Raw genomic sequence first — 15,865 nt, forward strand, 5'->3', positions numbered from 1 at the left:
GTTGGATTGTTGTCATTTGCTAATTGTTGTGATTGTTTGAAGTGAGTGATTTGTTGTGAGCTCTGGTGTTGTTAATCTTTTGTTGAAACCATTATTTTAACTTATTTATTTTTAACCCTCTGGTGCTCTTCGTTTAGGGGTTGCATTGGTTGTCTTCCCGTTCATAAGTGACCGGACACCTAAAAATTTAACTTCCTCCACCCCAGTAAAACCAATGCAATTTATTTTTCTTCAATAATATTTTTTCTTTTTAATTTTGTATTTTGAGATGATTTGATAGTATTTTTTTAATATTTATGCAATAATTATGGTCTATTTTTGCCATTGAAAATTATTTTTTTTTTAAATTTTGTAATTAAAAAAAAAAAAATGTATTGCAGTATTTCAGGTTAAAATAGAGACTAGGCCTTCAAATAATTTTTTTTTAAAGTCAGATTAGTGCCCTCTTTTGGAATTATTTAAGAAATCATGCAACCATGGGTGTAATCACTAGAGGTCTCTTTGGAGAATTCCCTAGTTCTCTTTTGAACACATTTAATGATTTTTTTTTTTTTTTTGATGGATTTGAATATTAAAAATGATTTAAAAAAATTCCAAATGTGGTTCATAGGTTCGGTTTTTCATAGGTGTGTGTGTGTGTATAAGTGTGCGTGTGTGTGTGAGTGGATGCGTCAATATCACACTCTTGATGTTTTAGAGTGTCACCCCTTTACTGCTATGTACTTTTTTCAGCATTGTGGCCGATTTGTAGATTGTACACACAAATATTCAGTGAATTTTTGTGGTTTTGCCGATTTCCCATTCATTTCCTATGATTGGTAATTTATGACCGAAGACAATGAACGCTACTTTTTTTTTTTACGACCAAGCATGCTCGAATCATGACCCCAATTTTTGTGTGTGTTTACATACCTAATGCAAGAAAAGTCACCAAGTTTCATATAATTCCGATTAAGCTGTGATTTTTAACATTTCAAAACAGAACATTTTTCGGTCAGATATGACCGAAGAGCACCAGAGGGTTAAATCATGTGTAACAGAATTATTGCTGGAAAACTACAATACCAATGGTGCTGTAGAGAATTTTCCACTAATCAAGAGAGTCACGCGAGCAAATCTACAGGGAAAGGCCACTCCCACAATGTAATGCAAATGGCGTATTACCACACGAGTGAAGCACAAAGCTGTGTTTACAAAATAAATAATATGTTAGCAATTAAATGTTACATCGCAACCATGGAAACATTTGGATTTGTGCTGAAAGAGAGAAGTACATGAGCCCATACATTTATAATAGTAACACTAGTAGCATAGTAACATAGTAACATTTAAGGTTTGTGTGATCCAGTCATTTGAAAGATATTGGCCTTTTATTGTGTCTTTTATTAGGCTAATTAATCTTATAAAAAATGAAGACTTCCACAGGGACAAATGGACAAGTTTGACAAAATCTCAATTCTTTTACCAAATTTAGTTGCTGCCTTTATGATCTCACAAAGTCTGTCTTTTCATAAATTGCTTCAGGACTTGTAATCAGAGTAATATAGGCTCATCTTGTGGTCTGGGCTCTTACTAAACTCGTGTGCAAAGCAATTGGGATATACAGATCATTGTGGTCACCACAGGTTCCTTATATCTACTGAAGGAACTGAATATAATTAACTCTGCATCACAAACTCAAATACATTCACCTCTTCATATTCAGCTCAGTTAAGCAGAGAACATCACAATCTCACTGACAATTTATGTCCTGCTTTCCCTAAACCCATTTAGTATGATATAACACAGTTCATCTCATCAGACAGATCCTCCTCGAGGCGCCTGATTGGTTGCCCCGCCTGTCCTTGACTTAGAAGGTCAGTTGCAGCACTCTCCATTTCGTCAATAGTCATGTTACAGGCACCTGCAATTTCCCGTTTTGCAAAGTCAACAAATTTGGGGTCTTTGGCATATAGACCCAAGCCTTCAGAGATCAGGATCTAAAAGAGACAAAATGAAGAAGATGTTACAGAAGAAGTGATCTCCATTTACCTAGTTATATGTCTGCTAAAAGCAATTCGTTGCACTGGCAATTTAGATGTTTCATATTAAATGGGGTTTAAAGTTTATTTTTAGAATTATTGAAGTTTTTTTTAAAGGGGTCATGAAATGCATTTCACATCTTTATATTTCTGGAGGAAGTTGTTTCACATCAAAATTTTCAAATATTTTCAATATATGATATGATCATTTTCCATCTATCTGTTACACTTCATTTCAGGGACATTGCCTCAGAAACGCAAGTGAACCATGGCCAGCTCTTTAAAGGTATAATTACCCCATGATTTACTCACCCTCAAGCCATCCTAGGTGTATAAGACAAGAGTTATATAAAAAAATGTCCTGGCTCTTCCCAGCTTTATAATGGCAGTGAATGGCAGCTCAAAATTTGAAGCCCAAAAAAGCACATCCATCCATTATAAAAGTAATCCACACGGCTCCAGGGGGTTAATAAAGGCCTTCTGAAGCGAATCGATGGGTTTTTGTAAGATAAATATCCATATTTAACATATTATAAAGTAAAATATCTAGCTTCCGGCGGACCGACTTCCGTAAGCTACGGTGGGCAACAAAGGACAAAGATGTCATCGTCTGAGACAGCAGAGAGTAGCTAGCGCTCTGTAGAGCAGTTTGTCCGTTTTGGGCAACTGTAGAAACATGGCGGTGCAAAATGGTGACTTCACTGTAAGGGGACCCGCTGTGTATGTAGATAGAAACGGCTCATTCTAAGGTACTAAAAACATAACGGTTCATTATTTAAGGTCTTTATACACCACTGAAAACATAGTTATGTATATTATATTGCATTTCTGTCAATAGATCCTCCTAAATACTACACACTGCACCTTTAAGAGCATAAGTTATTTTTCTCTCAGAGATCTGAGAGATTTCCCTCTATTGACAGCTATGCAACTACCACTTTGACGCTTCAAAAAGTTTATAAAGAAGCTGAAATGTTGACGTCCTTCTCTTCCCTCTCTTGTTTTTTTTTATTTATGTATTTCTTTTATATGTGGACCGTTTTCATGGCATCTCTCTGTACAAAGTAAATGGAAACTTTGATATATGTTCCTGGTACAGGAATTTAATTCAAATAAAATTTTGACCACAAAAAAAAAGTTCACAAAGAGATCGTAAAACTTATCCATAAGTATCGAGCGGTTTGGTCCAAATTTTCTGAAGAGACATGCTCACTTTATATTCACATTTAAACATTGATCAGCGAACATAGTTGTATGAACTTTCTGAAGCGTCAAAGTGGCAGTTGCATAGCTGTCAAAAAGGGGGCAGAAATCTCTCAGATTTAATTAAATATAACTTAATTTGTGTTCAGAAGATGTTGGAACGACATAGGGGTGAGTAAATGATGATAGAATTTTCATTTTTGGGTGAACTAACCCTTTAAGGGGCATAGAAGAAAATTGTGACATCATAACGTCAAATGTGGTATTTCAGAAGAATGGAAAACAAAAACTCCTATTTGAAACTGGGTACTGCGGAGTTAGCTTTGAGGCATGAAACTTGCAGCATGTTTTATGGTAACACTTTACAATAAGGTTTCATTAGTTAACATTATTTAACTACTTTAGATAACATGAATTAAGAATGAACAATACTTCTACAGCATTTATTAGTTAGTTCATCTCAACATTTACTAATACATTATTCAAATCAAATGTTGTATTTGTTAACATTAGTTAATACACAGTGAGCTAACATGAGCAAACAATGAACAACTCTATTTTTAACTAATATTAACAAAGATGAATAAAAACTGTAACAAATGTATTTCTCATTGTTAGTTCATGTTAATTAATACATTGACTAATGTTAACGAATGAGACCCTATTGTAAAGTGTTACTGTTGTTATTTTAGAGCAATTTCTTATGTGTGTAAATATCAATATATCAGTATATTTCATGACCCCTCTAAAGTTTATTTTTCTTTTTATCACAGCCCAAAATGACATTTTTGATACACTGCAGTAAAACAAAACAAAGTCTAGCTTGAATAGTTTTTATAGCCACTGAACCTGCATAAATAACAACTATTCTTATTACTTAGGGTTATTTGATACACCATTCAGGAAGCTTATTTACCGACTCTACGAGGCTGTCAGCGCTTCCCTTCTCAATGTATCCGGGGCTGTGTTGGGAGGGCAATCTGAGAGTGGTGTACGCCCGAGGTTGGTGGGGTGCACCTGCCATCCCACTATCAATCCACCCGGGATGGGCCGACGCCGGCAGGCTGGCGCTGCCATTGGGGTCACCCCACATTGCCTGAGTGCCCCCCACCTCGTTCACCAGAATGAGGGGGGCATAGAGGAGACGACCCCGCTTGGCCTGGTTGTTCACCCAAGAGGCAGAAGAAACCGCAGATGAAATGCTGCTCCGCCGTGAGTCGTAGCTGTTTTGTGTCTTGGGAAGCACAAAAAAATAATAATTTGCACGTTTGTTTTACAATTTTGCACAATTGTATATTGCTGGTGTATTCTCCAAGTTATATCTTATTCTATATATCCATTATGACATATCTAAAGTATCTTTTCATCCCTTTAAAGCCTGAGATATGAAGAAATATGTCAGGACATTTATCTACAATGTAATAAAAACATAATTTGTACAATTTTAAAATGCAATATAAATTTTATATGTAGTTTTTTCAAATTAAAAATATTTTTGCATACTTGTTTTTGTATCATATTTGATACATTAGGCTTTCATTGTAATTTATTGATGGAAATGTATTTTTATTGCTTTTATAATCATAAAGAAATCTATTTTGCAGTGGTAGTCAAAAAAGAATTTCAGCTATGACAAGATAAATATTAATAAATATTTAGATATAAGATAAATATAAATATAGAAAAAATATTAAATTGAATATTTATATTATATTTAGATTAGTTATATAAATATGAATAATAATCATAATACTTTAAAATAAAAAAAATTTGTAGCAAGAATATTGTTATAGTGATAATCAACAAGGTAGAACAGGCTACTGTATTATATTACTGTAGCTCTCACTCTAATGCTGATATTAATTAAATTTAATCTCTAATATTTAATTAATTCAATTTAATGATTAAATGATTTCTTTAACGTTTTATTATTATAGAAATAATATCATGAAATGCATTACAATGACTTAAATAAATATACTTCAAATGCTTGCTGTATCGTGTTTTTATACATTTTTCAACACCTTTCCAATAAATATTAAGTATCAGTTGCTTAAATCCACTAAATACAAATTTTGAAATAACAATAACAAAGTTATTCTCAGTGTTACTTTATTCAAATCATCAAAGATTTCTCAGCAAAAAATGTGTGCGTATCTCCTTGAATAATCCACCAGAAGACATTAAGTTTTTCAGTAAATTACTGATCATGTTGTCGAGGCCTATTAATGTGACACAACTTTAAAGGGAAATTCACACTGCACCGACAAACGGCAACAGAAGCTTTGACAGGTTTTTATCAGATCAGTGGGTTATTGGTCAGAACTTGTTTTTGCCAGTTGAACATGTTGAATCATAGATTGTTGGGTCATGGAATATCTGAGAAGTAACGTACTGTATTCTGGTGATGGTCAATGTTGGTCGGTATCTGTTGGTGCAGCCTATAGAGATACAATTCCAAGTCTGGAGAAAAGTTACCTGTATTCGTGCCCTACAGGGTGGGGAATTTTGGTGATAAGTGCCTGGGATTGGGAGATCCTCATTGCTGCCCTGCCTTCTCAAACACTGGATGTTAAAGTTTGGCTTTCGGCCTGAGATATGCAGGAAAAAGTCAACAATGTTAGGTTCACTCAAGTGTTTAACACATTATTTATTTTGCAGTGCATAAAGATAAAAGTTGGTTTTACCTAAGGGAGTTGGGGGAAGCATGCGTCGTCGTGCAGCGAAAATATTGCCATTGTATTCATTGCTGTTGTATCCGTTACCATTGAATCCATTACTTTGATAATCATTACCGGTGTAGCCATTGCTGCTATAGCCATTGCTGGAGTAACGGTTGACTGGATAACCAGTCCCATTGGTACCATTCCCATAGTAGCCATTTCCATGGTAGCCATTGCCATTGTAGCCACCAGAATCTTGGCCGTTGCCTTGGTAACTATTGCTATTATTGTCAATGTGTTGAACTGGGGCCACACATTCACTGCTCCCATTAGGTGCTGCAGTTTGTGCCGGAGGAACCTCAGGAAACCACTGTCTGTTCAAACATAATCACAAAATCAGGCAGATATATTCATTTGTGAGAAAAGCTTGTAAAATATCAGATAGACTGTTGTTTGAGTCATGTGAAGGCCCCGATATATTCACAACAAAGTTCTTTTTCATTTCTTTACACAGAAGTTACCAAAAATGACAGAGGTGATAAAACAGCGGTCAAGAAAGCATCTGATTATATGTGGATATGTTTGCACCAGCTCTGCAATTTGGCACTCCAGTCAAATCAAGTCATTATTGTTGTTATTTATATAGCACTTTATACAATAGATTACTTTAAAGCAAGCAGCTTTACAGCATTAAACATAAAACAATTTCACTTTCACTTTCAATTAGAATTATAACTTAAATTTCGACTATAAAGCAACTCTCCAGTGTGTTCATGCTTTTACTCGCAGATATTTGATTGAACAGAAGAAATGTGAATATTTCCAGAGTGCCAGAACACTCCATCTATTATGTAATCACCATGGACCAATGGTAGTTTGAAGATGTTTACCAGCAGGAGCGAACCTTTCCGGAAAGTTTGTTTTGCCAAGATGTTCCATTTCGAATTCCCAAAACAAGCTCCAAATGAATTTCGCTTTGGCCTGACTTTGTTTGAAATTATGTCACACCAGTTCGTTCTTTGATTTCACTTAAAGTATATCAGGGCCTTGAATTAGTTTGGTGCATTATGGATAGTCAAACATTTCCTACTCACCTATCATGCGAGACAGCACTCTGAAGGTCCTCCTTGCTGAAAGCACCTTGCTCTGCAGGGTATGCCATCTCTGTAACTCCTCCTGTGATTGCTCCTCCCGTGACTCCTTCACCTCCACCTGTGACTCCTCCTTCCATGGCTCCTCCTGTGACTGGTCCTCCATCTCCTACTGGAGTGACGTCCCCTCCTGTGACTCCTCCATTTTGCATTCCTCCATCCGGAGATGGGGAAGGAATGTAGTCACAAGCTCTAGTTGTATCAATCCTGAATATGAGAGTTTAATAAGAAATACATTAAGATGATACACAAAAATGCTACAATGGCTGATAATGCTCCACAATGATGTTCTTTCAAGATGTTAAAGTGAAAAAAAGTTTCTCTAAGGGCTGGAATACACTACACAACTTTCAAAATCTGAAGAGATTTTTTTAAACACTATACATTATATACTTGCAGACTAGGCAAATGGTTACAGAGATAAACTGGGCATCATACACTAAACAACTGAGGATCACACACTACCACTTTCAAGTCATGCCACAACAAACTCAGACACATGCACCTCATTGCTAGGAGATGCTCAACAAATGAAAACAATATGTGTTCTAAAATCTGCTGAAAATAGCAAACACATTTGATATCCTTCAACTGGATGGAATCAGAATGGAGTCTGAAGCTAAAAAACCAGATGTCCATCATACACCACAAGATTTTCTGCTAAATCTGTCAACTCCAGCTGCCCAAAATCTGCAGACTGACTCTGACTTGCAAATTCTACACTCTAAAAAAAAAAAGGTTCTATATTGCACCAAAAATGGTTCTTGGCTCGTAATCATAGGGGAACCTTTTTTAGTGCTATATAGCACCAATTTTGGTGCTTCAGTGGTTCTTCAGTGGTTCTTCAGCGGTTCTTCAGCGGTTCTTCACCGGTTCTTTGACTAAGGTGCTATATAGCACCTCTGAAGAACCGCTGAAGAACCACTGAAGCACCAAAATTGGTGCTATATAGCACAGCACTAAAAAAGGTTCCCCTATGATTACGAGCCTTTTTTTTAGAGTGTATAGTGTATTCCAACTTTAAGATGCAAAATACTTTGACAGCAAATGTTACAATGCTGACCTAAAACCTAAAAGCTTATTTGCACTGAGCATGAATTTTCATGATTTTGCCATGAAAAAGACTAGAGTCATGTATCCAGTACTGGCACTCTAGATATATTCAGAGGCGAGTCTCTAAGTCTGAGTTAAAGGAAACATTAAAAAGCCACACCATCAAGCAAGTGGAGCTAAACAAACCAGGTAATGACAAATTGGGAATGTGTTTAACTTGCATTATGCCATCCCATGAGAATGACCACATAGTTTTATTGTCGCTTTGCTCTTGGTGTGAATATGCCTTAAAGTGATAGTTTAACCAAAAATGAAAATTCTGTCATCCTTTACTCACCCTCCTGCCATTCCAAATCTGCATCACTAACAGGGTTTTTTTAAGTTTTGGGTTTAGTAAGATTTTTTAAATGTTTTTGAAAGTCTTTTATACTTACAGAGAAAACAGTACTATTATGAAATGTTATTAGATTTTAAATGAACTGTTTTCTATTTTAATATATTCTTAAATATATTTTATTCCTTTGATGGCAAAGCTGAATTTTCAGCAGCCATTACTCCAGTCTTTAGTGTCACATGATCCTTCAGAAATCATTTTAATATGCTGATTTGCTGCTCAGGAAACGTCTCGGTTACGTATGTAACCCTCGTTCCCTGAAGGAGGGAACGGAGACGTACGTCGGAACTGACCGACGAATTGGGATCTGTTTTCAGAGACCAATCTACTTTGAGTGTATAGAAATGAGCCAATGAACATTGGCATGCGGTTCACGCTTTCCACGCACCGCCCCGCGTTCCGGGTATAAAAACCCGGCGAGATAAGGGGCTCGGACCTTCAGCTTCAGCTGAAGCACAGCGCCTGGTTTACCGTCTGCTGCATCGTGATACGCCGCTATTGCCGCGATGTACACTTTGAGGGTGGAGGGAGACAGCCTTTGCTCCAACCCATCCTGCAGGAAGGAAAGCACAACGTTAATCGAACACTTCCAGGGGTCTTCCCGGCTGGAAGAACACCACTCAACGAACAGGTTCCACTTCAGAGAGTAGAGGCGCCTCTACCACAGCTTGTGGCATGCCACCTAGAAACTCAGGGGACCAGACATGGAGATTCCAGAGGTCTGGACGTAGGTGCCATAGAGTGCCCCGCCCCTGAGAAAGCAGGTCCTTCCTCAGGGGGATCGGCCAGGGAGGGGCTGTCGTGAGGAGTGTGAGTTCGGGGAACCAGGTCCGGTTGGGCCAATAGGGCGCAACTAACAAGACCTGCTCCTCGTCCTCCCTGACCTTGCACAGTGTCTGTGCGAGAAGGCTCACTGAGGGAAACGCATACTTGCGTAGGTCCCAGGGCCAGCTGTGCACCAGTGCATCTGTGCCTAAGGTACCCCCGGTCAGGGAATAGTACCACTGGCGATGGGTCGACTCCGGAGAAGCGAACAGGTCTGCCTGTGCAACTCCGAAGTGGTCCCATATCAGCTGGACGCTCCGGGGGTGGAGATGCCATTCGCCCGGAGGTGTCGACTGACGAGAGAGCTCGTCGGCTGTCTGGTTCAGCGCACCTGGGATGTGGATGGCACGAAGTGACCTCACAAACTTCTGACTCCACAGGAGGAGATGGCGGGCGAGCCGGAGCATGCAACGGGAGCGTAGACCACCCTGTCGGTTGATGTATGCAACGGCCGCAGTGCTGTCCGAATGGACCAGTACGTGCTTGTCCCGGAGCGGCTTCTTGAACAGGGCCAGGGCAAGACGTACCGTCAGTAACTCTAGGCAATTGATATGCCAACGCAGTTGGGGCCCCGTCCACAGACCCTAAACTGCGTGCCCGTTGTACGTGGCCCCCCAGCCTGTGGATGAGGCATCCGTGAAGACCACAGCATGCCTGGACACCTGTTCTAAGGACACTCCGGCCCGGAGAAACGTGGGGTTGAAGGATTGGCGACAGTAAGGAGTAACTGAGACCCGGTACTGACCGCTCTGCCACCCCCATCTCGGGACTCGGTCGTGCAACCAGCATTGAAGCGGTCTCATATGAAGCAATCCGAGCGGCGTTACCGCGGCTGTAGATGCCATATGCCCCAGGAACCTCTGAAAAAATTTCAGTGGGACCGCTGTCCTGCCTTTGAACGTATTCAAGCAGTTCAGCACTGACCGGATGCGCTCTGGAGTGAGGCGCGCAGTCCGGTTGACCGAATCCAGCTCCATACCGAGATAAGAGATCCTCTGCGTGGGGCAGAGTTTGCTCTTCTCTCGGTTGACCCGAAGTCCCAACAGGCTGAGGTGACTGAGCACCATGTCCCTGTGTCCGCACAACTGATCCCGTGACTGAGCCAGTATGAGCCAGTCGTCGAGATAGTTGAGTATTCGAACGGCGCGTTCTCTGAGCGGAACAATGGCTGTTTTGACAACTTTCGTGAAGACGCGAGGCGACAGGGACAGCCCGAAGGGCAAGACTTTGTACTGATATGCTTTCCCCTCGAACGCAAAGTGTAGGAACGGTCTGTGTCGAGGAAGGATAGAGACATGAAAGTACGCGTCCTTCAGGTCGATAGCTGCAAACCAATCTTTCTGCGTTAACATTTTGAACGGGAGCTTGTGCAGGGCCCGATTTAGAATGCGCAGGTCCAAGATTGGCCTTAACCCACCCCCTTTCTTGGGTACAATGAAGTAGGGGCTGTAGAACCCCGACCTCATATCGGCAGGAGGAACCCGGCTCGATTGCGCCCTTCGCCAGCAGGACATCGATCTCGGACAGCAAGACATGGGCATCGCTGCTCCGCACGGAGGTGAAGAGGATGCCCTTGTACTTGGGAGGCCGGCGTGCGAATTGAATCGCATAGCCGAGTCTGATGGTACGGATGAGCCAGTGTGACGGCCTGGGGAGACCTAGCAAGGCCCCCAGAGACCGAACAAGCGGGACCAACGGCACCACAGACGTACCCGGGGTAAGGCAGTGAAGTGGAGTACTCAGACCCGACTCGGGAGGCCCGGAGTGTTGCCTGAGTACTCCAGGTGGGGCAGAGTGTGGGTGAGAAGGCCCGGGGGCGTCCTAAGTGCCCAAACTGCTGCCCTCTGGCGAGGGGTGAGAGGGGAGGAAAGGAGTGGCAAGGTCCGGGGGCGTCGCACACTGCCAACCTGTCCCTCTCGGGGCTCAGGGAGGAAGGAAACTGCTCTTTTATTGAGCATGTGGGTACCACTGGACCCTAGAGGGTTAGCGGCAGGATGTTGATCACGGTACCAGCTTTGTAGTCATTCTCCCCCTGGTCCTCCTCCGGGGGGAGGAGGGGTGTGGACACCACCTCCCCTGGAGCAGCTCCTCTTCTCCCTGGGCTCCCCGTGTCAGGGCCGCTTTTCCTTGCGCTTGCCTGCAGACTTTGCGGGCCCCGACACGGGTTGGGCAGCACCCTTACGACCGGCGCCCTGCTTCCCCGATTGTGGAGGCTGCTGCTTGGGTTTAGCAGGGGTGGAGGCGGCCGCAGGGGGATGCCCTCGGCGACGAGCAGGCGGAGGTGCAAAATGGGTGGAGGCAGCAGCGGGTCTCCGTCTGCTTCTGGGCCACCGAGAACTGTTGGGCGAAGTTATCGATGGTGTCACACTCGCGGCGGCCCGGGAAAGCATAGCCGTGAGCTCTGGATCTGACTCGGACAACACTACCACACCCGAAGGGGGTAACGCAGCCGGATCCTCATCTCCAGAGTCCATTAGCTCGTCCCCCAATGCAGCTATCGATAACATATCCTCAGTCGGAGCCCCGAAAGTAACGGCTGGCCCCCCATGGGAAGGACCAGCGCGCTCTTCCGGAAGCTCTACCGGAGCCTAGACCTTAAGACTGCGATGGTCATGTTCGCGCAGTGCGAACATGAGTCATCCACGAAAGCCGCCTCAGCGTGCTGAACGCCCAAACACGTGAGACCGTGATCGTGCCCGTCAACTAGAGATAGATACCGACGGCATCCAGAAACACACGGTTTGAATGACATCTTGAAAAAGACGCAGGGTCAAACCATGTTGCTCTTTTAGTAGAGGGAAACCGTTCTGATCAGTGCCCAGGCACACAGGGGAAATGGCCGCGGCTCACAGCAGTTCAAAGGTGCAAGCCCGCTGTGAGCACTCAAAGGAAAACGCCCAGCAAGCTGTGATAACAGCTGTTTGTTTTTCTTCTCCACGCGACCACTGCTGAAAGGCACCATAACGCCAACACTGGGAACCAGAAGCAGGTAGGAAACCTCTCTGACTCGTCGTAACAAACACTCTTCGTAGGAACATACAATAGTAATGCTCGGCTCCGAAGTTGAAAGCGATATGCGGTACTTCCACTTCTGTATTTATACCCACAACGCGGGGCGGTGCGTGGAATGCGTGAACCGCATGCCAATGTTCATTGGCTCGTTTCTATACACTCGAAGTAGATTGGTCTCTGAAAACAGATTCCAATTCGTCAGTCAGTTCCGACGTACGTCGAACGTGACCGACTGAAAGGGAACATTGCTTATCATCAATGTTGAAAACAGTTATACTTTTATGGAAACCATGATACATTTTTTTCAGAATTCTTTGATGAATAGAAAGTTCAAAGGAACAGCATTCATTTGATATTTATGTCTTTACTCTCACTGTAAAATTTGACTGATTCCAGACTTTTGAACAGTGGTGTACTTTCTATATTTTCAGAAAACATTTTCAATATATCTTCGGTTACACTTTATTTCGATGGTCCACTTTAGACATTCTACTAACTATAAGTTACTTTGCAACTACATGTCAGCTAACTCTCATTAGAGTATTAGTAGACTGTTAATAGACCATTAGTTTAGAGTTAGGTGTCAGGGTTCGGGTTAGTATAATAAGTTGACACGTAGTTGCAAAGTTACTCATAGTCAGTAGAATGTCTGTTAGGGGAGCATCAAAATAAAGTGTTAGCAGATATTATGCAGACAATCTACTAATATTCTAATGAGAGTTAGTAGACATGTAGTAGCAAAGTTACTTATAAGTTAGTTCAATGTCCGTCAAAATAATGTGTTACCATATCTTCTTTAATGAAGAAAGTATCATACTGGTTTGGATCAACATGAGGGTGAGTAAATGATGAGAGAATTTTCGTTTCTGGATTAACTATCCTGTCAAATTGTAACCTGTTATTTCATACTGCCAAGGTTTTCAACCAGGTGTGCCTGAAGGTACTCCAGGGGGTCATGATGTTTCAAACTATTAACTAATTTGTTGATATTAATAACTAAAAGTATTGTATTATATAATGTAGTAATAAGTATTATATAATGAGTATTATATCATGTAGTAATGGTAGTTAATGTTCTTGATGAAAGATAGGCTACTGTAAATTGTTATTGAGAAAAATTTGACGGTTATTCTGTCCATCCTGGGGTAGACCGAAAGGTCGTTGGGTATGTAAAGTTTGAAAACCCCAGCCATACTCTCATTTTATTATACACTAGAGAGCATGACATCTACACAGCATGTCTGTCAAGCTTGACAAGCATTGCAACTCCCCTTAATTCAGACTACTTAGTGTAATTTCAGTTTCCATCGTGTTTAAGGATTAGTTCACTTCAGAATGAAAGTTTCCTGATAATTTACTCACCCCCATGTCATCCAAGATGTTCATGTCTTTCTTTCTTCAGTCGAAAAGAAATTAAGTTTTTTGAGGAAAAGATTCCAGGATTTTTCTCAACAGCAACCATTACGTAAATCGTTTTCACACTACAAAGTAAGACAAGCATTTGTGATTAAAAAGTATAAATATATATAAATATATATATTCAACTGCCGTTGAAGTCCAATATATGGAGAAAATCCTGGAATGTTTTCCTCAAAAAACGTAATATCTTTTTTCGACTGAAGAAAGAAAGACATGAACATCTTGGATGACATGGGGATGATTAAATTATAAATTATCATTCTGAAGTGAACTAATCCTTTAAATTGCAAAGAAAATCATGTTTTTTTGAGCATCTCAAAGCTGTAAAGCGATTCGTGAACTGACAGTTCAAATTATAGGCCCTTTACAACAGGTAAAAACATTAAGTTTGTCTTGGACTAAAATCTGACCAAATACCCCATCCTTTAGTCAAAATCGCTCAAAACAGCTTTCAGGTCCTGAGACTCCAAATCAAGCAATTATAGTTCTCTAAATTCAGTTGAGTAGCTTCTAATTATACAGGTATAATTCTATTCTTTTGTCTCTTATCTTAGTTTGCTCCTTGCCTTGGGTTGGTATTCAGCATCCACAATGGGGTGAGTTTGCTGTGACTGGAGGCCCACTTGCTGGGCAGGGGAGACAACCTCTGAGGCTGATCAACTATCACTTCATTCTCGGATAGGGCAGAGGTCGGACGGGAGTCCATCAGGGCCTCCTCCAGCATTAAGCTCCCTTTGCGTAATCTAGGAGGAAGCTCAATGCTCACTGTAGTATCGTCCAGATGGGGGGGCATAGGGGTGCTTCTGGGGGTGGACATGGTCGGTGTGGGAGGAGCATCACTGAAGACGCTGTCGCTCTGCAGTTATCAAGGGAAACAGAATTAACTGTTGTTGCAGTGAGACTTGTCTATATATAGTTTTATAATGCATAAGGACACCTTAAAACTACAGTTGTAACTAATACAGTTATAATACACTTTATTTTAAGTGTCCTTGTTACAGTATAATTATACAATTAAGCACTGACTAATATTAACTACCAGGGATAGTTGTGATTCTGCATCATTTTCTGTTATTACTATAGTAAGTATATTGAATGTGGGACAAGGACACTGTAAAATAATTTATTCTATATTTACAAAGTCCCCCTATAATGCTTTTTTATATTACCTTTCACATAGTGTGTAATATAGCTGTTTGTGAATGTAAAAGGTCTGCAAAGTTTCAAAGATCAAAGTGTATGATAAATGGAGTTATTGTCCTTCAAATTAACTGATTTTGAACTTCCTGAAACAAGTCATCAGTAATTCCAGTCTTACTTCCTGCACGAACATATGTAGGATTGTAACACATGTCATTTAGATTGTAACACATTTGAAAAGCTAGATGTAGCTTTTTGTTCGTGTTGTCGACATTTGGAGAAGCACAAATAGTATTTGTTTTCTGTGCTTCTCGAAAGCAAATCCATACTCGGCCATACAGTAAAACTGATGCTATCGTTACTGCAATGTATATTATATATATATATATATATATATATATATATATATTATGAGAAAATGAAAGTGTTTTTTGAACTTAGATGCATGTAAACCTACTGTCGGAGACCAGCCAAAAATAAGGAACCTTTAACATAGCATAATAGGGGCACTTTAGGTTCAGGTTTATTCAGTTAGTTTAATCTTTAAAGCACTCTCATTTTACTATTCCCACTGGATTTAATGCTGGATGAGTGTTCTCACCCTGAAGAAGTCTTCTTCTTCCATCATCTCCCCCTCCAGCCCTTCCTCATCCTCCATCGCCATAGCCAGACGCATCTCTGGGGCCAGATCCTGTAGTGTGCGTAACCCAGCCTGGACCACACAAGATGAGAGTCATGCCAAACACAGGCTGTAATCCAGTGATGCTAAAAAAATATATCTACCTGCACTAGGGTTACACAGAATAACAGTGCAAAAAGTATGTATTATGAGAATATGGAGCGAACTGAGCAAGTTTCCATTAGTCTGTGGTGTAAATCAATGAGATCTTTATAAGAGTATAGCAGACTACTTGTATAAAATGCATAAAATGTATTTGTAAGATTATGTTTAAATTCTTAATTTTTTCATCAAAGCTCTGTTAT

General features: G+C 40.8%; 1 protein-coding gene across 1 annotated transcript in view; it reads right to left on the reverse strand.

Annotated features, from left to right (window-relative positions):
• Positions 1 to 557: 557 nt before the first annotated feature.
• Positions 558 to 15,865, reverse strand: part of cacna1fa (calcium channel, voltage-dependent, L type, alpha 1F subunit a) — a 49,946-nt gene continuing 34,638 nt past the window's right edge. Inside the window, exons 42-48 of the mRNA XM_079827919.1 lie at positions 15,483 to 15,593; positions 14,308 to 14,597; positions 6,982 to 7,245; positions 5,912 to 6,261; positions 5,703 to 5,815; positions 4,141 to 4,458; positions 558 to 1,979 (exon numbers count right to left, since the gene is read on the reverse strand). Coding sequence (XP_079684045.1) covers positions 1,770 to 1,979; positions 4,141 to 4,458; positions 5,703 to 5,815; positions 5,912 to 6,261; positions 6,982 to 7,245; positions 14,308 to 14,597; positions 15,483 to 15,593 — 1,656 coding nt within the window. The 3' untranslated portion in view covers positions 558 to 1,769. The remainder of the gene's footprint in view (positions 1,980 to 4,140; positions 4,459 to 5,702; positions 5,816 to 5,911; positions 6,262 to 6,981; positions 7,246 to 14,307; positions 14,598 to 15,482; positions 15,594 to 15,865) is intronic.

This window comes from Gobio gobio (genome assembly GCF_949357685.1).
Source record: "Gobio gobio genome assembly, chromosome: 10".
NCBI lineage: Eukaryota > Metazoa > Chordata > Actinopteri > Cypriniformes > Gobionidae > Gobio > Gobio gobio.